Source organism: Aulonocara sp. 'chitande type north' Nkhata Bay, linkage group LG14, assembly GCF_057382095.1.
Source record: "Aulonocara sp. 'chitande type north' Nkhata Bay isolate Kocher_YH1m ecotype deep benthic linkage group LG14, A_spYH_male_GT1.1, whole genome shotgun sequence".
In the NCBI taxonomy this organism is placed as follows: Eukaryota; Metazoa; Chordata; class Actinopteri; order Cichliformes; family Cichlidae; genus Aulonocara; species Aulonocara sp. 'chitande type north' Nkhata Bay.
Window position 1 is genome coordinate 2,624,368 of NC_141357.1, and position 25,293 is coordinate 2,649,660.

The window sequence follows — 25,293 nt, forward strand, 5'->3', positions numbered from 1 at the left end:
GCAAACTCCGTATGTAAAACCACGGAAACGAGGCAAAAGTCAACTTAATTTTACAGCATGTTAATGAATCCACATTAAAGAGCTATGACACCATTGTTGTAGTTTCTACTGTTACTATATCTGATCGCCATGTTCCGTTTTCCCTGATATTTGCCTGTGAACCACTTTGAATGTGTACATTTCAAACTGTACAAATAGATTTGAGTAAATTTCTCTCACCAACAAACCAGATCGCAGGCCACTGATTCTGTCTTACTTTCCATCTCCACCAGATGGAGATTGACCTGGAAGGCCAGATATTGGTACTGGATGAGGCCCACAACATTGAGGACTGTGCGAGGGAGAGCGCCAGCTACACACTGGACTACAAGAGTCTGCTGATGTCCAGAGACGAGCTGGACAGCATGGTCAACAACAACATCCGACGTTCCAAACACGAGCTGCTCAGGGGCTTCTGCTACAGTCTGATCAAGTCAGTGACTGCATTTGTCTCTCTGCGCATCCTAATGCGAGCGAGCACGCGCACTCAGGATGTCTTTTGATTGTCACTCCAGCTGGATCCAGGAGAGCCAAAGCCTGATGTCTGAGCGCGGCTATGAGACTGCCGGTAAAGTCTGGAGTGGGAAGGATATAGTGGGCATCTTTCACACTTTGGGCATCACTGCAGACACCTTCAACATTCTGAAGGTACGCACAGCATATCGACCAGAATGGGCAGCACCAAACGGTTCATTCATTCTAACATAGAACATCCTGTAATCATGGCGACGCTAACATTGCCAGGCTGTCGTGTGGACAACACTGTTCCGTTCTTGCGTTTTCTGTGTGACAGCAAAACCTGGCAGCAGTCTTGGAGAAGGAGGAGCGTGTTGGAGTCGTTAATGGGAGAGAAGACGTGGTGCAGATTCCAACCATCAGCCCACCTACTGCAACTGTGCTCAAAAACCTCTTCATGGTGCTCGACTTCCTCTTCAGAGACAGCTGCAGGTCAGACACACGCTCTGGATGTGAGCTAAGTGATGCCGCTGCCATAGATGAATCCTTCTTGTTCTGGTTTAACGGTTTAATCGCTTGTTCTGTGTGTATTTGTAGATTTGCTGACGACTATCGTGTTGCTCTGCAGAAGAGCTATGCTTGGACAAACCAGGCTCCCCCCGATGTCCCCGACGCCCAGGGCTTTATAGTTCGGCCACGTAATAGACGCCAGACTGTCCGGGTCAAGGCTGAAGTCCTGACGCTGAGCTTCTGGTGCCTTAACCCTGCTGTGGTGAGACGGTCGACTTGGCTGACTTAGATTGATAACTGATTACTGAGGCTACACACAGGAAAAAGCCGTAACTTTAATGAAAGAAGGATTAGCAGTTTGTCCATCACATCAGGTGTTTTGGCCGTGCATACATGATCTCTCTCTGTGTTTGAACCTCCAAGGCTTTTTCTGACCTGAGTGGGTCTGTGCACAGCATTGTGTTGACCTCTGGAACCCTGTCACCCATGGACTCCTTTTCCTCTGAACTTGGTGTGAAATTCTCCATCCAGCTGGAGGCCAACCATGTGATCAATAAGTCTCAGGTGAGTGGGTTTACCCATAAACCTCATTATGAAAAAATATGTAGTGAGAGGCTCCACAAGGCTTTCTGACCTCAGCTCTAATTTAATGATAGCATGCTACGACTAAACAAGACTTTACATGTCTTTTCTCCACTTCCGCTGTTCCACTTTTGTCCAGCAGATGTCAGCGTAACCTAACAAATTGGAGCACAGTTGATTTATTGTGGATCTTCTTAATACGATTACAGGGAATGCTGACAAGCTGACCTTTGATAACTTAGCAGACTAATCAAGCAGCACACATGAGAGTGGAACAGTGCGTCACGTTTGTGTCTCTGATAAGAAATATGTCTGATCTCTGCAGGTTTGGGTGGGCACTGTTGGCACAGGACCTCAAGGCAGGAAGCTCTGTGCCACCTTTCAGAACACAGAGACGTATGCCTTCCAGGATGAAGTGGGTGGCCTGCTGCTCCACGTCTGCCAGGTCATGGCCAAGGGTGTGCTCTGCTTTTTGCCTTCCTACAAGGTAAATGTGCCGTTTAAACCTTCTCCTCCCAAACATGCAGTTAGTAAATATCACCTTTTAGCGTTTGTACATTTGTAACGCTTCTTTACAATGCCTTCACAATTTTTTTCATAAAATAGTTTATGAACTTAATATTTTAATAATTAAAATAATTGTAAACTCCCACAGGGGTCGATTATCTGGTTAGTAGTTTTATTAGTTACTAGTAATTCCTTTTACTCTCTTCACTGGCTCCCTGTTAAATCCAGAAAGTCTTTCTCTGCACATACACAGTCTTGAATAATCAGGCTCCAGCTTAAAGACATCTTAAAACCGTATCACCCCAACAGAGCACTCCGCTCTCACGCTGCAGGTTTACTCGTGGTTCCTAGAGTACAGTGGAACAACGACTTACGAAATTAATTCGTTCCAGAGGGTCTTTCGTAAGTTAAAATTTTCGTAAGTAGAAGCACCTTTTTCCATCGCCTTTTGAGTTATGCAATGCTGGCTGAAGACGAAGTTCTTGGTGGAGGAAGAGGTGGCGGAGTTGAAGAAAGCATACGTATGTGTACATGTACATAACATTATGGAATTTTATTTAATTTTTTGACATTTTCTATTTTATCTATTTCGTTAAGGTCAAATTTATTTATATAGCAGATTTCAAACAGCCGATGCTGCACAAAGTGCTTAACAATATAAAAATGGTATTAAAAAGCAACAATGTAATACAATAATAACAGTAAAAAAACAATAATAGGACAGTAAAAGAGTTAAAACAATAACTAAACTAATTCAAATAAGACCAGAATGCCTGGGTCATAGTGTGTTAAAAGCCAGGGCATAGAAATGTGTCTTTAGTAAAGATTTAAATTGCTCAAGTGTTTGTGCAGATCTAATATTTAAGGGGAGACTATTCCAAAGTCTGGGACCTGCCACAGAAAAGGATCTGTCACCACGGGATGTGAGGTTAGTCCGTGGGATGGACAGCATTAGTTTTGAGCTAGCATAGGCAGAGAGGAGCTCAGACAGGTAAGGAGGGGCTCGGGCATTAAGTGACTTAAAAACAAAAAGTAGAAGTTTAAATTGGATCCTGTAGGAGACAGGAAGCCAGTGTAAAGAAGCTAAAACTGGGGTTATATGCTCTCTCCGTTTGGTACCAGTTAGCAGGCGAGCAGCTGCATTTTGAACCATCTGAAGACGATGGATGGTGGCCTGATCTAGACCATAATACAATGAATTGCAGTAGTCTAATCTGCAAGTAAGAAAAAGGTGAATAACACGCTCAAAGACGTTAGCCGGGAGGTATGGCTTTACCTTACGTGGGCATTTTGCCGTACCAGGGGCAGAAATATTGCCGTTAAGTGCCTTCGTAACTAAATGGGGTCTTCGTAAGCCCGGGGTTCCACTGTATTTAAAAGTAGAATGGGAGGCGGAGCCTTCAGCTTCCACACCCCTCTTGTGCAGAACCAGCCCCCACCTTTTAAGATTATATTTAAAACTTTCCTTTTTGCTAAAGCATATAGTTAGGGATGGATCAGGTGACCCTGAATCCTCACTATGCTGCAATAGGCTGCTGGGGGACTCCCATGATGCAAAAGGGAGTTTTTCCTTCCCACTGTCGCCAAGTGCTTGCTCATAGGAAGCATCCGATTGTTGGGGTTCTCTTTGAATTATTGTAGGATTGTAACCTTACAATATAAAGCTGTTTTTATTTGTGAGAGAAACAGCCTATTTACCAATGTGTAGACAGCTTAGTGTGTAAAAGTAACCAGTTAGCATTTTTTGTTGGTGCTTCAGGACTCGACTCGACTATAATCTGCAGTCGTGCTTCTGGCTCCTGTGCATAATAGAATAGATTCTAGAAATGACTTAATGTAGGCATTTTTATTTCTTCTTACTATTAAACATTATTTATTAAGCTCAAAGGAATAGTCCCCTAAAAACACAAACAAATGCAGTATAAATGAAAATAAAACTGTTGTTGTCTTTTTACTTTCAATTACAAGCAAACGATCTGTTTTGTGTGGAGGCATCCTCTGCATGATGTTAAATTCACACTGAAAATGAGTCGTAGTGCTGTAGCTTAACACTGGGAGGCGCTAGAGACCACAGATTTAGGTAACATGCAATGCTTTGGCATGTATAAGAACATGGGACAGACAAAGTACCTCTTTAAGGGACGGCATTCCTTCCACTCCCACTGTGAAGATGCTGCCGTATCGCATGTTACAACAGATCTCCACTGATCAATGGAGGAGCTTGTAAGGAAAAATGGCGTCATCCTCACAGAAGTGTGTTCTCTTTCAGTTAATGATGCTGCTTCTGAGAGCGCGCTCATAGAGGCTTTGTCCCCCCTACGTTTGTCATTCATTTTTGGCTCTGAATCATTCATGTCCACCGTAGCTCAGTTGTCACATTAGCTTACAGAGAGCCGAGTGGATTTCGTACGACATCGTGGGTGCTTGTCCAAAGTGTTACATGTAACTGCAGGAAACCCTATAAAAGTCACTCTAAATGTTTTTAAGTAACCTGAAATATTTATTTTCGAATAAAGTCCAACCATCCAACAATTTGATCTTTTGGCACTCTGAACCACTCAAGGTGGAGCTTTTTTCTTATTTTCAGTCATATGTAGCGTTCCAGTGGTACATGTTCATGTTACATATGGCTAAAAGGTCAGAAGTGAATATGCAGCACAACATGTGCACAATCCCTGTGTGTTAAAGGTTAAAGCCAAAGAGATATTTTCTGTTCTTGGTTCTGTATATTGTTTGTCACTGAGACCGGATATCCTTGTATGGTTGTCTCTGTGCATGCAGGCTCGTCCACGCAGCAGGAAAATGTTTAAATCCTTGACTGTCAGTCACGTCAGACACATTTGGAGCAATGATACGATGCATGTTGTGCTTTTTAGCGTGCAACCTGCAAAGAGAAAAAGAAACCGCGTTATGTTAACTTTTTGCTTGCCTCAAATCGCACGCAATCATTTTGATGAATACATCATCAGCTTTATCTTTTATAACCTAAATCTTACTTATTCAGCCAGTGTCCCACTCATCTGTGGGCCACCACTCGTGCTGTTATCTTCTCCACTCACTTCCTGTTTGAAATGGAAAGGCGCACTGTCGTGAAAGCCAGCCGTCACTGATGTCTTGTTTTGCTGGGATGAGTCAAACAGAGGACTTTCACAGCTGTGCTTTGCCTTTGGGATTTCTGTCTTTTGCCTTTGGCACGTGTGCGCGGTCCATGTTGGACTTAAATTTCAGCATGTCCCACGCAGTGATCGCTGATTTGATTTCTCTGCAGTCCTTGTTGGCTCGCTATCCAGTTGCACTCTTAAAGAGCCGATGACACCAGCTTGCAAACTGTGAGGGAAAGCTAAGACTCTGAGCCTTGTTGTTTTCTCATTTTACCTTCCTTTTTGTCAGCCTCTGATGCCAACCGAGCAGCGACTATGAGCTGTGGGATGTTTTTTTATTATTGATAGCCGTGTAGGAGTCTTCTATCTCTCTCTCTGTGCTGATGCATAAATATTTAATCTGCAGTCAGCTCTTAAAGATGAGGAGATGAGGGGATATGAAGGGCTGGGGTATTAATTGGAGTCCGCGGAGGCCTCGTTGGTGCCGCTGAGTCCCGTCTGGCCTGCGATGTGCACGTTTTATGTGTGCATAGTCAACAGAAAGGTCATCTTCAGACATCCCTGTTCAGTGTGTCTAGGTGATGCCTATCAACCCCTCGTGCAAAGCTGCTTCTGCGATAGACGGAGAGAGCAGTGAGGCGAGTGTGCCAAAGAAGTGTCCCTCGAGACGCTGCTGCCCTCACATTCACACACATAAACACATACGAGTCAACAGTACACAGGTTGCATTGGTGCAGTTTTAAGCGTTTTACTAGAAAAAAATGACTTGGAATTATAGCGGACATTAGCATTAGTTTTATAAAGAAACATGTAAGCCCATAATCACAGTTTCCCTTTTTAACACTTAGGCTTCAACTGTCCCCCAGTTAATGCCCATTAAAACCACAGCAGGCTTTGCCGTCTGGTCTCAGCCGCCAAGGGAAGAGACCGATGCTCCGTGGGAGACTGATGGTTTATTAAAAGAAAAAAGCAGAGCTTTGCTGAGGTGAAAAGATGGTGGGGAATAAAAGATGCTTTTAAAGGAGACTGAGATAAGGGCCATTAGGTGATGTCGCCTCCCTGTCTGCGCGAAGACGCACCCAGCGCCGGCGCCTTGGCTCTGCCGAGTTTGTGTCAAATCAAAGTCAAAGCGGACTACAGAGCAAACACCCAGCAACACCACTGTCCTCAGCAGCACCAATCACAGCTCCACGTGTGGGGCTGCCGCTGTCTGTTTTAGGGAGCGTGGGTCAGTGTAGCATATCCCTCCTGGCTGTTTTAGAGCCGAGATGTTTTATTTGAGTTTTTACAGTGGAAACTTCAGCGTTACGGCTGTCTGACTAAGCTGGGGCTTCTTTTCGGGAAGGCTCATATTTTCAGAGTTAAAAAGCACATATTAAATGGTGCGCGAGTCATCTCTTTGTTGCCTAATCTACTGTAGCAAAGATTTGTTCGTGTCACCGCGACTGAAATAAATGAAATGAAATAAAGTATACATATGCAGATCATGTAAAAACAAATATAGGGCAGTGCTGCTTTGCATTTTGGATAATGAGCACGACCGTCACAGTTTTCCGAGTCTCAAGATGGAATTTTCCAATTGCTTGTTTTGTCAAACCAACAGTTTAACTCCAAAACCGAAGATGGGAGTCTCTAACACATCTAATGTGTATATGCACACAGCGTTATGTCATTTTACTTCCACACTGTCACGGTTTTTCCTACATATAAAATAAACTAATAATTTTGGTGCCCCCGAAATTCCTTCCTTGACCTTCCTTCATATAAGATCTTTGGTTTTGCTTGGTTTGGTTAAGACGTTTAATTTACTCAAGCATGAAGTACATTTTTGCTTACCAGATGGCAAAAATGTTGCACAGCCTCGTCTTTCTTTATGCACTGTGAGTATGTGTGTGTAAAACCCCCAACAGCTTTTTATGATTAGGAAAACTCTTAACAGCGTCTCTTATATTGTGATTCCAGCAGTGCAGTAAAAATGTAGCTATTCCTTTCTGTCTGAATACAACATGTGATCTGTGTGGTGATGCCTTTTAAAAAGAAAGCAACATTTTGAAATTAAAATATGTTTTTAAACATTTATGTCTTTGTTCATATTTAAACGCATCTTTAAATATGAACAAAGTAGAAAAGCTGGGCTCAGAGACACAAACATTGTAACAATGTTTCACTGAACTCTTGTTCACTTTGGTTTTAAATGAGATTTTCGAGAGTTCGGAACAAATGTAAAGCTGTTGGATGGAGAAAATGCTTTTTGTACATTTTTGTAGTCCAATGACACGACCTGAAGATGCTGTTTGATTGGAACTTTAAGATGATAATCTGCCAATGCATTCATTGGTTTTAATCCTATAGAGTTCTTATGGGTCTATGAAACTAGGCCAAACTGTGGTAGACACCTCAGGAGTTGTGAGGAGAAAAATCTTCAGATTTATTCAATAAAGAGAACGAGATGATAGTAAAGGCCTGGCAGGCTGTGATTGGTGCAGGTGGATACTTCTTATTATCTGGACTTTATTTTATAATCACCTTGGAAGGCATTTGATGAAGTAAAGGTTCGAGTTTTGAGCGGATCCACCGCATCGAAGTGGAGATTACGACCATAACTCATTTTATAATGAAATGAAAGATAACTGAATAATGCTTCAAAACACTTAAGTTGACATTTATTCTTATGAAAATTAGATGATGTCGTAGCAGACGACGTCCTCCTCTTTGGGCAGCATGCAGCGTTTTTGCAGCGTTCTGTTGTCACCGCCGATGTGGCCGGGCAGACGACGAGGGAAGAGCGGCATCTCAGAGGTGGCAGGTGGCTTCTCGCCACCAGTCTTGGCGTGATGGTTGCTGTGATATTTTGAGGGTGAATAATTTAAGCCGCAACAACACGTCTCCCCTCACCACTGCGAAATGTGGCTCCTAGCAGCATGTTTCATTAATGCCGTTGCCTCCTATCCCTTTCCATAATTCAGCAGGCACTAGAGGAGCTCTGATGTGTCGCCACGTAGCTCACTGACACAGGGGATCTGGGAAAGGAGATAGAGTGAGGCTAGATGCAGAGGAGGTGAAAGATGGAGCGATAGTAAGGGGAGAAAGAGAGGGGAAGTGTAAAAGTGCGAGAAAGACTACAGTTCACTGCTTCCGCCGCGTTGTTTCACCACCCCGTCCCAGTTGGCAGAAGGATCTGGCCCACTTTACTGCGTCAACGGCAGAGGCTGAGCGTTGCACCTACCATGCCTAGAAAGGGCAATGCATTATTAACACTGTTGTGCTCTCCTATGTGCTAAATACTGCTCATTCCCATTCATGTTGTACGGGCATCATAACGTTGCTGCTGTGAGATCCCTGCTGAAGTCTAAACATGGTGGTTCACAGATAAATTCACTTTTAAATGACAGCTTTGCTGCTTTTTAGAAGCAAGTTCAATAAATGCTTTTCTCCTGGATGTGCAGTGAAACATAATTATAATTAGAGGTTTTTTTAACCAATATATACCTATACAAATATAAAAATGAGCAGTTTTACCGAGTATAGTCTCCATGGTGTTGAATTGGTAAGCCTCACTTGTTTTATTTTTCTTAAATTAAGTTGATGATAAAATTCTGGATGGGAGAATTTTCTGTTTTATTCGTTAGATTAACATTTTATAACCAAGGTCCGACATCTAAACAGCAGGTCTTCAGATGATGCCCCTGAATTATTCATGATGCTGCTCATGTCTGTCATTTTGGTGGCTGCAGTTTCTGTGTTGAGTGTCTCACACTCCTGGTTGAAAGTGTTTGTTGAAGGTGTTGAAGATTTGTTTGACTGTACAATGGTCACTTTCACACATGCAGCCATGCATCTTGATAGCATCACACATTTTATTCCATACTAACCCATTTACAGATATGTTAAAGAAATGCAGACAAGTATTCCTATGGCACCCCCACTGGGTGGTTTAAATTCCAAATTATTCCACAATTCTAAAGAATTTGAGAAATGTAAATGAAGAGAGTGGAATAGTACAAAGACAGCATGTATAAGGATATAAGCTGATAAAATGTGATTGTGTTTAAAAAATAAGAAAAATCCGCAGTCCTTGTGTGAATGTCGTGGTAATTTGGCGATTCCAACTTTGGTAAATCTGACTGTTTGTACAGGACAGATGTTGCAGAAGTTTGAATTGATTTTAGATTTCGTTTAATCCACACAGAGTGAAAAATACATAAAATCACTTAAATCTTTTAAAAAATAATGCTGCAGGTTCTACAGTAACTTGCCGAAGCCGTTTTAACTTCTTCCCAGTGGACATAATTAACTGCAACCGGTATTTTTTGTTTGCTAGTATAAAAGGATTTGTTTGACAGCAGTCATAGACTGACTAACATACAGGTGTCGAACTCCAGGCCCCGAGGGCCGGTGTCCTGCAGGTTTTAGACGTGTCCTTGATCCAACACAGCTGATTTAAATGGCTAAATGACCTCCTCAACATGTCATGAAGTTCTCCAGAGGCCTGGTAATGAACTAATCATTTCATTCAGGTGTGTTGACCCACGGTGATATCTAAAACCTGCAGGACACCGGCCCTCGAGGCCTGGAGTTCGACACCCCAACACATTTCATAAAGTAGAACAATGAAGGAGGACTAGCTCCAAATTCTTTAACTTTACCTCAGATCAACCACTAGATGGTTGAAACTTGGACACAATTTTGTGATCCAACAGGAAAATGATCCCATATGTTACGCCCCAGTCTAGGGGTACAGGAACATAACATAAGGGGTAGAAAGGAAGTGAACCATACCCAGAAGCCAACCTTTGAAGTGAACGGTGGTTTATTTGTGTCTACACTGAAAACTGAAGCCTGGGGTGAACAAAGGACAAAATAACAAACAAAAACAAGCTAAGTCAGGAAAGGAGGTGTGAAACAAAAACCAAACAAAAGACACGTTCTACACCTAACTCCCTAAACAGGAGGAAACAGTACAAGAAAATAAGAAATCAGCTCAGCCCTTCAGTGTCTATTTACAAGTCAACTAATTTACACACTATATACAAACAACTCTGTAAATGTGAGGAACCACACACGAGTAACACAAGGTTTGAAAGCCAGGGTCAGGTCTGCTGCTGTGGTCAGACGCTATGGACCATGCCGGGTCTGTGCCGGGAAAACAACCAGTCTATATGAACTGTATTAATTCTGCCAAGAAGAGTGAAGTATTCAGGCAGAATTATATTAAATATCAAGCACCCAATTCTTGTTTCGTTTCATTATTTTTAACGCATTAATGATGTATGCTGTACAATCTTTACCAAAATTTAAAAAGAAATTGCGAAAATGACATGACAGGAGGACGCAAATCCTTTTGGGGCTGCAGTCGACAGCCACCGCAGTCCTCTATTGCAGCGGTCTCCAACCTTTTTTGCGCCACGGACCGGTTTATGCCCGACAGTATTTTCATGGACCGGCCTTTAAGGTGTCGCGGATAAACACAACAAAATAAAACTAGTACCGGTACCGAAAAAAAGAAAATTTATTCATAACGCACGTGAAAAGACCCAGGAAAACCGAGTAAACGATAAAAACGATAACAAAATAACGCTGGAAACCGATAAAAACCCTGAAAACTATACATTTCACACCTGAGCCTCAACTCTCGCGGCCCGGTACCAAACGACTCACGGACCGGTACCGGTCCGAGGCCCGGGGGTTGGGGACCGCTGCTCTATTGGACCAATGTTGTACTTCCATGTCTCGGCCAATCAGGTGGGAAAAGGGCTTATCTAACTGCCAGATGGTGATTCTAGTGCGGTTACCAAGGCCTCTGTGTTTAATTTCTCTGCAGGACTTTAGCCTTTTTGCCCAGGCGATCAGTTTGTAGTCGAGACTGGTCTCCTGTCTGTGCATTAGGAGACTATTATCCCTTTAAAAACCCCATGATCTTCTGATGAACTGTGACGATCGTCATCATCTTTAGGTGATCAATACAGAGACCAATCAGATTACAGACGTTAGATTGCCCAAACTGATCCGCGACTAAAGTGTTCACCACAAACCTTTATTTTGAAAGGCCCTTTGTGTTATTCATTGCTAAAAATACAAACCCCGACCTTTTGTGTAGTGAGTATAAAACACCGTCAGACTCCGTCACATCAGTTTTATCAGTAGGAACATTTTGTCTCCATACTCATCTCCATGTGGAATCACCTCCTTTCCAAGCGCAGCCTGGCAGATAATGGCTGTTTTGTTTAGTGGTAGATCAGCCTAAAGTACATAACCTGAATTATTCATCTCTCGCTTAAGACTGCACTGCAAAGCAATTGCAGGGCAAACAGTTTGCTGAGTTGAAGATGCACGTAAGGGGGGTCCTTGTTGATGTAATGCTGCATATTTAGTGAGTGAGTCATGTTTTATTGATGCAAACATTCTGACCTCGCTTGCTTTAGTAGGCACCAACCTGATGAAATCTTTCCCACGCTTCGTTTGATCGGTGTGGGGCCGTCACACTGGATTGCAAAAATATATCAGCGCTCCCCTGCTGTCCCATTTGCTTCTGTTGTTTTCCTCAGTACTGCACAAAACCCAAAAAGTAAACTTCTGTGCTGTTTGAGGTCTGCTGGTTTGTGGTGTTTTGGTTGCAACACAGGTGAACGCAATAGGTTTACAAGTGTGCAAATATCCTCTGCATTCCTCCCAGCCGAAGGTCTCACCTGCAGCTAGCTTACGATCGACAGTTTGACACTATTAACCCATTAAGAAGTTTTCTGCTGACTATGAGAAGAACTTTTATTTGACCCTTCTAACACATTTCCACGCCAGTGAAGCCTCTTTCTGGTTGTGAAGCCATGCTTATTCAAGGATGTAATCTGCACAGGACCAACACGAGTGGGGCTTGGATGAGGGCTTTTAGATCAATGTGCCTCCCCGGAGAGCTGCTGACTTTTTGCGCTAACAATAGTACAGCAACAGTGATTTTTATTGCAGAGGAGGTTTGAATACATCAGCTCTCTGCCAAGTTAAAGTCGAGAGAAGAAATCCAAGCAGTGTGAGGACACAGGAGCAAACATAATTGCTTTTCTTGTTGCAAGGTTGTTTTAGACTTCGAAGGTGTATTAATATTTCACAGTGTGGTACCTTGCACAGGGTACAGATTGACACTGTCTGAAGATGGTGGGTTACTTATTTGCAGATATACAGTTAGGCCCATAAATATTTGGACTAATTTTGGTTCTGTGCATCACACAATGAAATTTAAATGAAACAACTTTCAGCTTTAATTCAGTGGGTTGAACAGAAAGAGGAACTAAAGCAGTTGGACAAATTAAAACTGAAAAGGAAATGTTCATTTCTAATACTTGGCTGAAGACCGTCTGCTGCCAGTGACAGCCTGAAGTCTTGAACTGGTGGACGTCACCAGATGCTGGTTTCCTCCTTTTGGATGCAGCGGCTTTCAGTTGCTGTTGCTTTGTAGGCCGGTCTGTCCAAAGTTTAGTCTTCAACAAGTATAATGCAGGTTCAGTTGGGCTAATATCAGGGACTGGCTTGACCATTCAAGGATATTCCTCTTCCAGCAGGTCAGCTGCTGATCGGAAGGTTGGTGGTTCGATCCCTGGCTCCCCCAGTTTGCATGGCAAATATCCTTGGGCAAGATACTTACCCCAACTTGCTCTCCGATGCATCCATCGGAGTATGAATGCGTTTGAATAATAGTTAGAAAGCACTCACAGTATAGATAATAGTGCTTGTGTGAATGGGTGTGTATGGGGTGAATGTGGCGTGTTGTAGAGAGCGCTTTGAGTACTCCAGGAGAGTAGAAAAGCGCTATAAAAGAATCAGTACATTTACTTTTTTCTTGCCATCATTCTGTTAGAGGTTGATCTTAGTTTACTCTGTCCAACAATGATTTTCCAGAACTGTGCTGCTTTTTTTTAGCCAAGTCCAATCTAGCCTTTCTATTCTTGAGGATTATGAGTGGCTAACGGCCTGAACCCTGAGTATTTACTTTCACGCAGTCTTCTCTTTATGGTAGACTTGAATATCGATACGCTGACCTCCTGGACAGTGTTGTAACTGGCTGCTGTGAAGAGATGGAAATGATTCTGCGATCATACACTGCTATTATGTTCCGTGGACTTCCAGGTGTTTTTGCATTGCTGAGTTCACCAGTACTTTCTTTCTTTCTCAGGATGTACCAAACTGAAGATTTTGCCACTTCTAATATTGTGCCACTTTCTCGGATGTTTGTTTTCTATTTTCGCAGCATAAGGATGGCTTGTTTCACCTGCATGGAGCGCTCCTTTGACCACATGTTTTCTGTCCACAGTAACATTTTCCAAATGCAAGCACCACACCTCAGATCAACTCCAGGCCTTTTGTCTGCTTAATTGATAATGACATAACGAAGGAATTGCCCACACCTGCCTGTGAAATACGGTTGTATAAGGACTGAATGGCCCGTAGCAATGGGCCAGGCACCCCATACTCCCAGAGCACCCCCCACAGGACCCCCCCGAGCGACACGGTCGAATGCCTTCTCCAAGTCCACAAAACACATGTAGACTGGTTGGGCAAACTCCCATGCACCCTCAAGTATCCTCGAGAGGATAGAGCTGTGTTCTGCGACCAGGACGAAAACCGCATTGTTCCTCCTGTATCCGAGGTTCGACTAACGGACGAACTCTCCTCTCCAGCACCCTGGCATAGACTTTCCCAGGGAGGCTGAGGAGTGTGATTCCCCGTTGCAAGAGCTTGGTTTGCATAGCCGGCAATAAGTCGGACTTGTTCCTGGTGGGTGATGGGCTCCACCAGGGCTGCCCTTTGTCACCGATTCTGTTCATAATTTTTATGGACAGAATTTCTAGGCGTAGCCAAGAGGTGGAAGGCTTTCACTTTGGTGGCCTCAGAATCTCATCTCTGCTTTTCGCAGATGATGTGGTTCTGTTGGCTTCATCGGGTGAGGGCCTCCAGCTCGCCTTGGAACGGTTCGCAGCCGAGTGTAAAGCAGTGGGAATGAGAATCAGCACCTTCAAATCTGAAGCCATGGTCCTCAGCCGGAAAAGGCTGGAGTGCCCACTCCGGGTCAGAGATGAGACCCTGCCCCAAGTGGAGGAGTTTAAGTATCTCGGGGTCTTGTTCACGAGTGATGGGAGAAGGGAGCGACAGACGGATTGGTGCAGCGGCTGCAGTAATGCAGACGCTGCACCGGTCTGTTGTGATGAAGAGAGAGCTGAGTGTAAAAGCGAAGCTCTCAATTTACCGATCTACGTCCCTACCCTCACCTATGGTCACGAGCTGTGGGTAGTGATCGCAAATACAAGCGGTGGAAATGAGTTTCCTCCGAAGGGTGGCTGGCCTCTCCCCTAGAGATAGGGTGAGAGGTTCAGCCATTCGGGAGGGGCTCAGAGCAGAGCCACTGCTCCTCCACATCGAAAGGAGTCAGTGAGGTGGTTCGGAAGAAGATGGATGGATGGACATTCTGTTTGCTAAAATCCTCTGTGGTGATGTATTTCCTGTTTTCTAATCAGATGCTGGATAAACTGAGAGACCGATGGACCAAAACTGGTCTCTGGGACAAGCTAGAGCAACAGAAAACGGTGATCACAGAGCCCCGTGGTGGTGGAGGCAAGGGAGACTTTGATGAGCTGCTTCACACGTACTACAGTGCCATCAAATACTGTGAAGAAAAAGGTTAGACTGATACACATTGTTATGCTGACTCTGGAACAGCTGCTGTTTACTAGTGATTCAATGTGCATAATCCACAGCTGAATAATCCAGAATTCAGCAGGTTATTGTTATTGTCACAAAGTTTGTGTGCCTCTGTTAGAAGCAATCTTAATAAGAAACTGGCCAATGACCAATGACACACTCTTTGGAAAGGGGCTTGTCAATGGCTGTGATTTAATATTATTCTTATACGAGGATCTATAAGCTCATTAAGGTTATCTTAATGACCTTGTAGTACCATATCATCCCATTAGAGCACTTCGCTCTCACACTGCAGGCCTACTTGTTGTTCCTAGAGTATTTAAAAGTCGAATGGGAGGCATAGGGGGTCATATGATTGTTGGGGATTTCTCTGCTTTCTTTGTTACATCTGTGTTTAGAGGCTAAAAAAGTAAATGACAGAAATTGTTTTACTATCCAAAAACTTGGATAATGAATCCTTCAAATGGATGCTAGATCTGCCCAGCATCCATTTCAATGAGTCGTACCACTCGAACATAGTTGCGCACCACATACACGCCTTCTCCCACGTCATGTTCACGGCTCATGGCGTGTGTTTGTTTGATACAGATGGTGCACTGCTGATTGCTGTGTGTAGGGGTAAAGTGAGCGAAGGGCTTGATTTTACGGACGACAACGCCAGGGCAGTAGTCGCCGTTGGAATTCCCTTCCCCAACATTAAAGACCTCCAGGCAAGTAGAATCCCAACAACAAGCTGTGGGGCGTGTGCTTCAGGGCTGCAGGAACTCAGGCTATAAAAATGTTGTAAGATTTTAATGTTATAAAATCCAAAATGTGAATCATTTTTACATAATTAGGCAAAACATGAAGTGTGATGTGATAGAAATCATTTTTTTTTAAAAAGTGTTAGACATGTAACAGTATATGTAACATCTGCAGCTCTCCACCTGTTTATCACTGACACAGCGTCATCCACCTTTAACAGTGCCTGTGCAAAACCTGTAAAGCAGTTGTTTGTAAAGAAAGGGTGGCTTTGGCAGCACAGTGTAGGTTGGGCCTGTTTAGTTTGTAAGCATCTCCTTCTTTGCTCTTCAGTTTTTTCTCTTTGCCTCTGGTATTGAACACTTTGAACACGATAACTCACAGACATGAACGTGCACGCTCACACAAACACACACCAAATAAGAGCATCCCTTTTAGGTGATCCATGAAAAAGAATCCCAAAGCGATGTTGCCGTGTCTGGCCTGTCCTTAGCAGATAAAGTTGACCTTTAAGTTTGAGTCCCTTCCTCCCCTCCTGCCTCCCACTTTCCTCCCCTTGACTCCTTCTGATCCTGCTGTCAGAGCACAATGAAGCTTTCACTAACCTTTTCTGTCAGGGTAGAAAGATGTGTGGCTGATTGAGGCTTCCTCGGTCCTTTCACCTTTGCTTTTCACCTCAGCTGTCAGTTTCACCTCTGTCAGCTCTCAGGGCATGTCTTCAATTTTGCTGATTTTTCTTTATTTGTTTGATTTTTGGGGGGTGTTCTTGGTTTTAGCGTTGAAGAAGTGGGTCCAAGAGCTGTCCAAGCGCCCAGTTCACAGTTTTGTGCCAGTGTTAGTGTGAGAGGAGGTTTGGACCCCTACAGTTATTGTCTGCAAAGCACTGCCAACTTTTCCGAACTGTGCGCCCCAGCACTTTGTGATCCTGCTCTGATTGGCTCTGTGTGGCTGAGTCGTTCTGGCTCTTTTGTACAGTTTTGCTGTGGTTTGGTTTTTGGTTGTACTGAATTATATGGTGTTATATATTCATTCGGCTGACAAATTTATGGAATAAATACAATAAAAGCCGACTCACAGTATGTTGAAAGCGATGTTTCAGACAGGAAACAGGAACATAACACCGGGGGGAGGATTGAGGAAGCTAAAGCTAGTTAAGGGGGACGTGGAGCTGACCAAGCATGAAGATGCTGCATTTCTAATGACACACTGTGCATCAACAGCCTTTGTTTATTTGCAACATGCGCAGAGCTCCACAGACAGATCGCTGCTGCGTGACCAGGTGGCCTGCTGACACTCCTGCTTCTCACCGTGACTGTCCTTCATTTTTGCCTCCTTAGTTACACAACAAGAACACAGTTGTTAGCGTAGTTTTCCCCAGTGTCAGAACTGTAGTCACGTTAGACCCATCTATATCACTTATGTTTATACCAGCATTGCTAGCTTCCATTGTAGCAGAAGGAGCTAGTTCATTTTTATTAGTCTCAGCTTTATACAGCAATGTGACACAATGCATTTGGATGCAGTCTGACAGAAGTCATAAAAATGTCATTTATATTTGAAAAGACTGGCTGTCAAACGTTCTGTTTACTGTGGACTGAATGTGTTGGAATCCATAACGGTCTGCTTGTTTTCATCATCACTTTGAAACCTGACTTTCACATTGTCTTTCCATCTTTTTTGTACTGCACTCTAGTCGTGTTTCCGTCCTCTTCTTATCTTCTCTTTCAGCCACAGAGGCAGCCCCCAGAGAAGCCCTGGGAGCTCTAAAGGTCTCTGAGCTAACCCCATTACACTGTTGAGAGGAAGAGGACATTGACACTAATGACTCTGAGCCTATGTAGCTAGCTCCCATAACATGCTAAACTAGCACACAGACCTCTGTCAGACACATAACAGCTGCTTTAAGGGACAGAAAAGTTCAAACAAACAAAAGTTATAATAATGTAGCCATTAACAGATCAGTCAATATTTGTAGATATGACAAAATAAAGTTTTCATGGGGTTCTGTGCAGAATGTATGAAGCACCTTGATTCTTTATTTTTCAGCCATTCGGTTGTAGATTTGCTGATGTGCTCGATATCACTGTCCAGTTTGTATGACCCTATTTTGCCCAAGCTTTCTCTATTAGGTCCAGTGGCTGCTAAACGAGCCCAAATCATTATCCCATTGCCACCGTGCTGACAGTTTGGTTTTTGTCAAACGTGGTGCTTTGCATCTGTCAAAAGGCCGTTGTTCCAGAAGTCACGAGGTTTGCAAACCTAAGCTGAGCTGCTACGTGCTGTCTCCTGACAGTTCTTAGTGCACTCTGGTAAACGTTTAAATTTTACATGCCAATTGAGGCCCGTAGAGTCTGAGATGTTGCTCTGAACATCAGGTGGACCTTATGATGAATTTGCTGGTACATCCACTCCTGGGAAGATTGTAGCATTGTGAGAACACACGGCTCTGTACTCCAGACCAGCACGCAGCCAAAGCTGTTACAGAACTTACCTGTAGTTGTACTAATGTTGTTTCTGAAACAGCTACAAAGAAGTGTGATCTTTGTCATGGTGCAGTTCTGCTCATTACACAGAGTGTGTGTCCTGAAGCCAGCCTCTTCTGTCCCCGGTCATAGCGACCCAATACACAGATGCACTGATAATTCTGACGTGTAGATGACGATCGAATAAGTGCCTCACGAGCTGATCATGTGACCTCTTCTTTCTCATATTAAAACGTTTTCTTTACTCACTGATTTTCCTGCCTTTAATTCCCAGGAGTAATGCTGCTTTCTCCCAGCAGTCTTAGTGTGTCTGGGTTTGTGCACACCTTTCATGTATTAGCACGCTATCACGTTTACTCCGCATGTCTCACAGTGACATTCCTTTAATGCATACAGGCTCACACACACATATGTGACATATCCTTACATAGTCACTTCCATGCACTAGTGCTAACCTGTGCATTCTCCTGAGAGCACAAATGGACCCAGACACATTAACGCATTCATTCTGCTGTTATACGACAGCACCCCATTGCTAGGATAAGAGGTGTAAGCCCTGTTCTCTCCATTTAAACTACTCCAGCGCTCTCGATGCCTGCGCGGCCTGCATTCCCAGACGGGCATAACCTGTAGACGCTGGAGCACGTAGCATTTTACTGGCCTGTTGTGTTATTGTGACAAAGATCAAAGGTTGAACTTGAAAAGTCCTCTGCAGAGAAAGCCTTGCCAAAGGTGGTATTACATTTATGTTGAGTTTTTCCAATGGCATGTTTTTACAGTGAACAGTCACGTCCTGCGTGAGTAAGTCAAACAATAAGTAGGTTTAACAAGCAATAAAAAGACACTTACAACTGATAAGGCATCTCTCTCAGTTTAATGAAGAACACAGCCAACCTTTGTGGTTGCCCTTTATTAGAGACACGAGAGCATTTGCCTGTAAGCTTTTAAAACGAATGGATAACGGGGATTTTAGCAGAATGTTGGAGAGTTCATGGAACTCCTCAAGAATAGGTGCTGATGGATGCTCCAGGCACGCTCAAGCCACTGTACATGTGGCTTTGTCATCAGTAGCTGAAGTACTTCTACATAACACATGAGTATCCTTTGTTTAATCCTCGTTCTTCTTTTGTTAGTGCATTCTCGTGATATTATTCAGTAGTGTCTAAAACTCTGTTTATTCTCTCAGAGAAACAACACCAACCAACTGTCCGTGTTGTTAAAGCAGCTCTCAGACGTCTAATGCTAAAAACAAGCAACCGTGACCATGTGATCAAATGAGTCTAACCAGGGATTCATTAAAAGCTGTCCTGGTGGTGACTATGTTTTGTTTTTTTCACAAGAGCTATTTAAATATTGGTCCTAAATAATCCACACAGGTTGAAGATGATTTATCATCTACAGAAGGATGAACCATTTCAACATAAACGCTAAAGTTTACACTTTAAAAGATTTGCATGGTTGCATGTTACAGACGCATGTGTTTAAGGTTGAGACAGCTTTGTGTTTTAGCATGTTGTTGTTAGCTGAAGGTGTTATCGTAATGTATGCAGTTGCCCTTCTGTTACTGTTAACTCTGTTAGCACATTTAAAAAGAGCCTGGAAAAGTCCTGGGAGCGCGGCTGAAGTGTGATAGCTGCACCTACGCACAGCTGGTCCAGCTTTGACACACAGCATGCAGTCCTGGGGGTGGATAGATAGTCAGCCCCCCCGAAACCTCCAACCCTGCAGCAGCTCGGGGTCTGCTGTCTGCTTTGCATTTTGTGCAGCTCAGCGAACCCACACCCACCTGTCCGCACCCCACAATCATAGGATATTCTTCTAAATATGTTTTTTAGGGTAATATCACTGAGGAGCTGTGTCCAGGTCCAACATACTGTCACTTTCTTTTTTTTTCAATATGTCATCGTGATGTCATTAGCTAGAGTAGCTTCCTTTCACCCAATTTTTTTACTAAATACATATCCGCACCTCAAAAACATGTTTCTTCAATTACATTGCAGCTCGCCAATTCCACCCTCACGCGTCTGCTACTCCTTGTAGGTGCCGTGCGTGTCCTTTAATCCAAGCAGCTTTGAGATCTGGTAATCAAAGGTGGTAATCGTGGCTAAATCAAGACTGACTTAAGACAAAGACCAAAATGAAATTTAAAGAGGACTCGAGACCTTTAGTTAATGCCTACACTAGAGTCGAGCTGATTTTTACCAAGAAAACTTGTGAAACAAAGACGACTTTGAAGCAGAAGTTCAGCTTCTACGTTCTTTTTGATGTGGTTTACCATTCACTGCCAACTTGAACTTAAGCGTCAGATCAGCAAGCTTCAACCTTACGCTCAGTCCCGCAGCCTGACTTTACTAGTATGGGCTCAAACTGGTCATAAATATTTTAGCGCGGTTAACTCGCACCGCGGTCCAGCCCCACACACGGGGCGATCCTTGCTAACGGAGATTTGCCTCGTTGATGCGGTTATGGCTTTAATGCCATTTTAACGAGATTAACGCTGACAGCACTAAAATATTTTGTACTTGTAAATCAAATGTGTAGTTGTGAGTTTGTGAGTAGTTTGTAACCTTGTAAACCAAAATATCTGAAAATGTTATGTTTGTGCATCTTTAGATGAGAATTTGTTCGTGAGAATGTTTTTGTTAAGGTCTGCTTACAGACACGAAGCAAAGAACGACGTGTAAAACTCTGCACTCGCACACCGTGGCTGTGTGACTTTCAACTTACAAGTACAAATTTTGACCCAATTTTTCTTCCTTTCAGCTGATTGGCCAATGTCATGTCAGTCACAAATGTAACAATCCAATCAGAGAACAGATGGGTTTGGCTGTCAGTGATGCTATACTGAGCTTCAGGTCCTGGAAGGGGAAATGCCCTTTCACATGCCGGCGTTTTCCTTCATCAGCACAAGGAAAACATTCTGTGCGTGTCCGAGTTTGGTGAATTGTTGTTGCAGGTTTACGTGCTCACACAGGGACCTCCGGAGCCTTTTCAGCGGCTCTGTGGACCTCGGGGGGGGGGGGGGGGGGGGGGAAGCATTGTTGTGGAAATGACACACTCTTCACTAGTTGTGATAGTTACAAAGCTTTCTTCGTTATGAATGAGCCATACGTTTTTATTGAACGTTTGAAGATAATACAACACAAACTCTTGTAGAGGACATAAAGACAGAGAGATACATGCTTTGGAACGACAAGGATCAGGTGCATCTAGTACACGACAGAGCACAGCGGCCAGCGCAACAAGTTTTGGATCCTTAGCTCTTAGTCAGCGGTGAGTGCGTCTGTTGCGAAAGGGCCTTTATGCTGCACAGTGTGACTCGCAGCAGTGGTCCCGGGTCAGCCCTGACTGTGTGTTAAAGTAATAATGGTATTTCAACTTTATCCTTTCAACAGCTACCGAAGGTTAAGGGACCTAGCTTGTATGACCCCTATGGGATATTCCTATAGAGGTCCTCCAGCTTCAAACTGCGTTACCTGGAAATACAGTTTGAAGCTGGAGGACCTGAAGCTCAGTAAAGCACCCCACCGACAGCCAAACCCATCTGTTCTCTGATTGGATTGTTAAATTTGTGATTGACCAATCAGCTGAAAGCAAGAAAAATTCGTACTTGTAAGTTGAAACTCACACAGCATAAATGTATCTGTGAGCAGACCTTAACAAAAACAGTTTGTAACAAAGTCTCATCTGTGGATGCACAAACAACATTTTCTGATATTTTTGGTTACAAGGTTACAAAATCCAGCTCACAACTACGCATTTGAGTTACAAGTACAAAATATTTATGACCACAATTTGAGCCCATATACTAGTCATGGATATTTCCTTTGAGAGGAACAATTAAAGAATAAGTAGGTCTGTATGAAGCTCTAGTGTGAGCTGATCCATGAGCAGATTGGAGTGCGATAGCCTGATGTCCTAGTCTGATGTCCTGAGTGTGAGCACACACACACACGGAGGCTGTCGGAGACGAGCCGCTCAGCTGTCAGCTCGGCCACATGTGGCAGATGAGGCGCTCAGCAATCTCAGTGACAGGCACAAGATGTCCCGGACTGCCAGGGGCGTGCACGCTGACACTGACGTGCATGCACACGCCCTGCGTAAAATGTAGCTCAAACGGATGCGAATCATGCCTAGTGGTCAAATATATGTTTTTAGGGATGAACAGGTTGCTGTAGAGGACAAGGCGAAGGCAAGCGAGCGATCTCTTGACATTTTAACTAATCCCTTCTAGCTTGTGGTTTCTTGCACATTTGTTAGATTTGCTAGCAGCCAGGATTGGCTTTTTCACATATGCAACCTGTCATGTCAGATTGGACGATGACATGGGACAGACCAGGGATGTGATGGCTGGAACACTGAAACGGACTGTGATTGGATTTAGATGACACCACCGGCTCGAGGCTACCGGCCTTTCTCGGGCTCTAGAAGTAGATTCTTTAACTGCTTTGGTGTCTCACATGTTGGCAAACCTCTCACCGTGAACCCGGCAGCGTTTTCAAGACTTCCTGCGATACGGCCACACGGACGTCCCTCCTACTGAAAACCTCTGTTATTGTTTTAAATCTCTTGATAAGCGTCGGCTTGCAGTCTTCAACCTATAAAAACCTTTTTATTGGTTTTAGTGTGTTCCAAGGTAGCAGCAGGTGTTGCACGCATGTTTGCATGCTTGTTGGGTGAGGTGTGATTAGTCACAAACCAAGTTTAGGGTGACATTTAGGATTTCCTGTGACTCTGCTTGTTTGTTTACGCACACAAGCCCGGGAAGGCCACAGTGGCATTGCGTGATTGGCGTGAGGGAACAGCCCGTACCTGTCATGGCCCCGTGTTTGGTGGCTCTGGGCAAACACACGGTACCTGTCAAAAGCAGTTAGAGCCCCGTTCAGCAGCCTGCCCTGCACGGCATCCCGTCAGACGCCAGCTGAACTTTTCACTTGTCAATTCTGAAAGGTTAGCGCTAAAATCAGCAGCGACAGATGCAAATGGATGGATGCTTTCCTGGCATTTCTGCGCAGGGATGCTTCATGTCGCCTCGACCACCTTGTCTGCCCCCTCCTACCTCCGCTCTACTCTGTCATGGCCTCTCGTTAGCCCCTCTGTTACCCTTTCAGAATACATCTGTCTGTGCAGACGGGCAATACCTCACCACTTCAGGCTTCAAGCTTACTCATATTTCGGGGGAAGGTTTACCCAGTTGATGTTCTCCTTCATAGTCTGTTTTAATTCAATTTGTTCTTAATTATTAACTGTGCATGAATCCTTGTTACCAAAGGTGTTGCCATACAGTTATATGTATGGCAGGGTATTATGTTTGGCTGTAGTCAAATCAGAAACCCTTTCGTGACCAAGCTGTGATTTATAACCCAGATATTTAGTTAGTTTTGTAAAGAAATGATCATTTCAGACATCCAGTAAAAACAAAAATCTAGACATTTTCAGTTTACAGCTCCTCCACACACATCGTAAACTCCCTGACTTTGTACTCTGGGTCTGAAGAAACCAGCCGTTTGTAGCTTGTTGTTTTTATTTGTTACCATTCTTTATATTTTTGGGTGTTTTAAAAACTGAATCAGTAAAATGAATATGGGGCAAAAAAAATCAAAACAAAGAGCAACAATAACCAAAATTTGATGCAAATTGCTGCCATCATGGGTCGTAGACCTCCAACTCCATACTTTGCTGGTTGCATCTCAGTCTTTCTCTGTTGAGCGTCCCGGGACACTCAACAGAGACACCTGCCGCACCACCGGCGACTGAAAGACGAGCCGTCTTCACTCGTTTTCAGTTTAGTTTGAGGAGCCCTCTGAGTTTTTACTCCAAATATTTTTATTGAGTTATTATGAATACAGTTTACGAAAAGAAAAGAAAAAAGGGAAACACAAAAACTGGTTACATTGAATAGAAAAAAGCTTCTCATGTTAGAACATAAGTAAAGGAAAAGAAAACAAACAAACAAAAATTAACAAAATACGAGCACACCCTTTCCTTATAAACCCCACAGAAGTTAGCTGCAGCACCACTGAGCTTCATTAACAAGCCCTCGACGGACCCGTATGGAGTCATTTTGATTCATTAACTCGAGCTGTGCTTTACTGACTTACCTCCCCGACTCTTACCTCAGTCTGATTTTGGTGAACTCTGCCGTTGAGCCCTGGGCTGGCCGGGAATTGAACCCGACACTCACTGCCTAAAGGCATGTGACTGTCGTGTTGCCCTGATGTTTTGCTTTCACCGCTTCTTGTTTTTCATTTTAGCCTCGATGAAATGTTTTTGTATTTTTTTATTCCTGTTGTTTGTAAATATTCTCCATCAACACAAGTGACTTACAGACATTTAAAAGTTGTTCTGTTTGTGTTTCAGGTGGAACTGAAGATGAAGTACAATGACCTGCACTCTAAGTCCAGAGGTCTTCTCCCAGGCAGTCGCTGGTATGAGATTCAGGCCTACAGAGCCCTGAACCAGGCCCTGGGGAGGTAAACCTCTGCAGCTGCTTCAGATTTAAAACTGAGCCTTTTGCACTTCTAAATGAAAACTCCACACTTGATTTTACAGGTGCATTCGCCACAGGAATGACTGGGGAGCTCTAATTCTGGTGGATGATCGGTACAGGAATAATCCTAATAAGTACATCACAGGTACTCTGCACTATTCAGCCGCCCACTTTTACCACTAGATGGCACTGGTTATCCACTGCAAGATGTTTGCTAGCACTTGTCTCTGTTGTGTGTCTGTAATCTCAGGTCTGTCTAAATGGGTCCGCCAGCTTGTCCAGCATCACAGCACCTTCAGCGACGCAATGCAGTCTTTGGTTGCATTCTCTCAGGTGCAGAAGAAGATGGATGGGGCTCCTGCTGACAGGCAGGCCATCAGCTCTACTGTCTCGTCTCCCAGCAGCCACCTAGCAGCCGCTGCAGAGGGACATAGTCTGCCTGAGGCTTCAGAACCTCAGATACCTATCTCATGTGTCAGACTACCTGAACCCCAGCAGCACTCAAGCCCCTCAGCCGACCTCGTTTGTTCCCATACACAGTTGAAAGCTGAACAGAAAGAAAAAGCAGGTGAGATTGATGGATCTGTTGAGAGACGAATTTTCGGGAAGATCAATATCTCTTTAAAGTCTTATTGAAGGACCTAAAAAATACAGCAGGTATAGATCTCGGATCATCAAAGCTGGGCTCTGTCCTCTCTGT

At 43.8% G+C, this 25,293-nt stretch overlaps 1 protein-coding gene across 1 annotated transcript in view; it reads left to right on the forward strand.

Moving 5' to 3' along the window:
* Nucleotides 1-25,293, forward strand: part of brip1 (BRCA1 interacting helicase 1) — a 42,252-nt gene that overhangs the window by 14,479 nt on the left and 2,480 nt on the right. Inside the window, exons 9-19 of the mRNA XM_086260592.1 lie at nucleotides 273-472; nucleotides 555-687; nucleotides 833-987; nucleotides 1,093-1,267; nucleotides 1,429-1,569; nucleotides 1,913-2,074; nucleotides 14,696-14,858; nucleotides 15,468-15,589; nucleotides 24,464-24,576; nucleotides 24,656-24,738; nucleotides 24,844-25,161. Of these exons, the coding sequence (XP_086116718.1) occupies nucleotides 273-472; nucleotides 555-687; nucleotides 833-987; nucleotides 1,093-1,267; nucleotides 1,429-1,569; nucleotides 1,913-2,074; nucleotides 14,696-14,858; nucleotides 15,468-15,589; nucleotides 24,464-24,576; nucleotides 24,656-24,738; nucleotides 24,844-25,161 (1,765 nt within the window). The remainder of the gene's footprint in view (nucleotides 1-272; nucleotides 473-554; nucleotides 688-832; nucleotides 988-1,092; nucleotides 1,268-1,428; nucleotides 1,570-1,912; nucleotides 2,075-14,695; nucleotides 14,859-15,467; nucleotides 15,590-24,463; nucleotides 24,577-24,655; nucleotides 24,739-24,843; nucleotides 25,162-25,293) is intronic.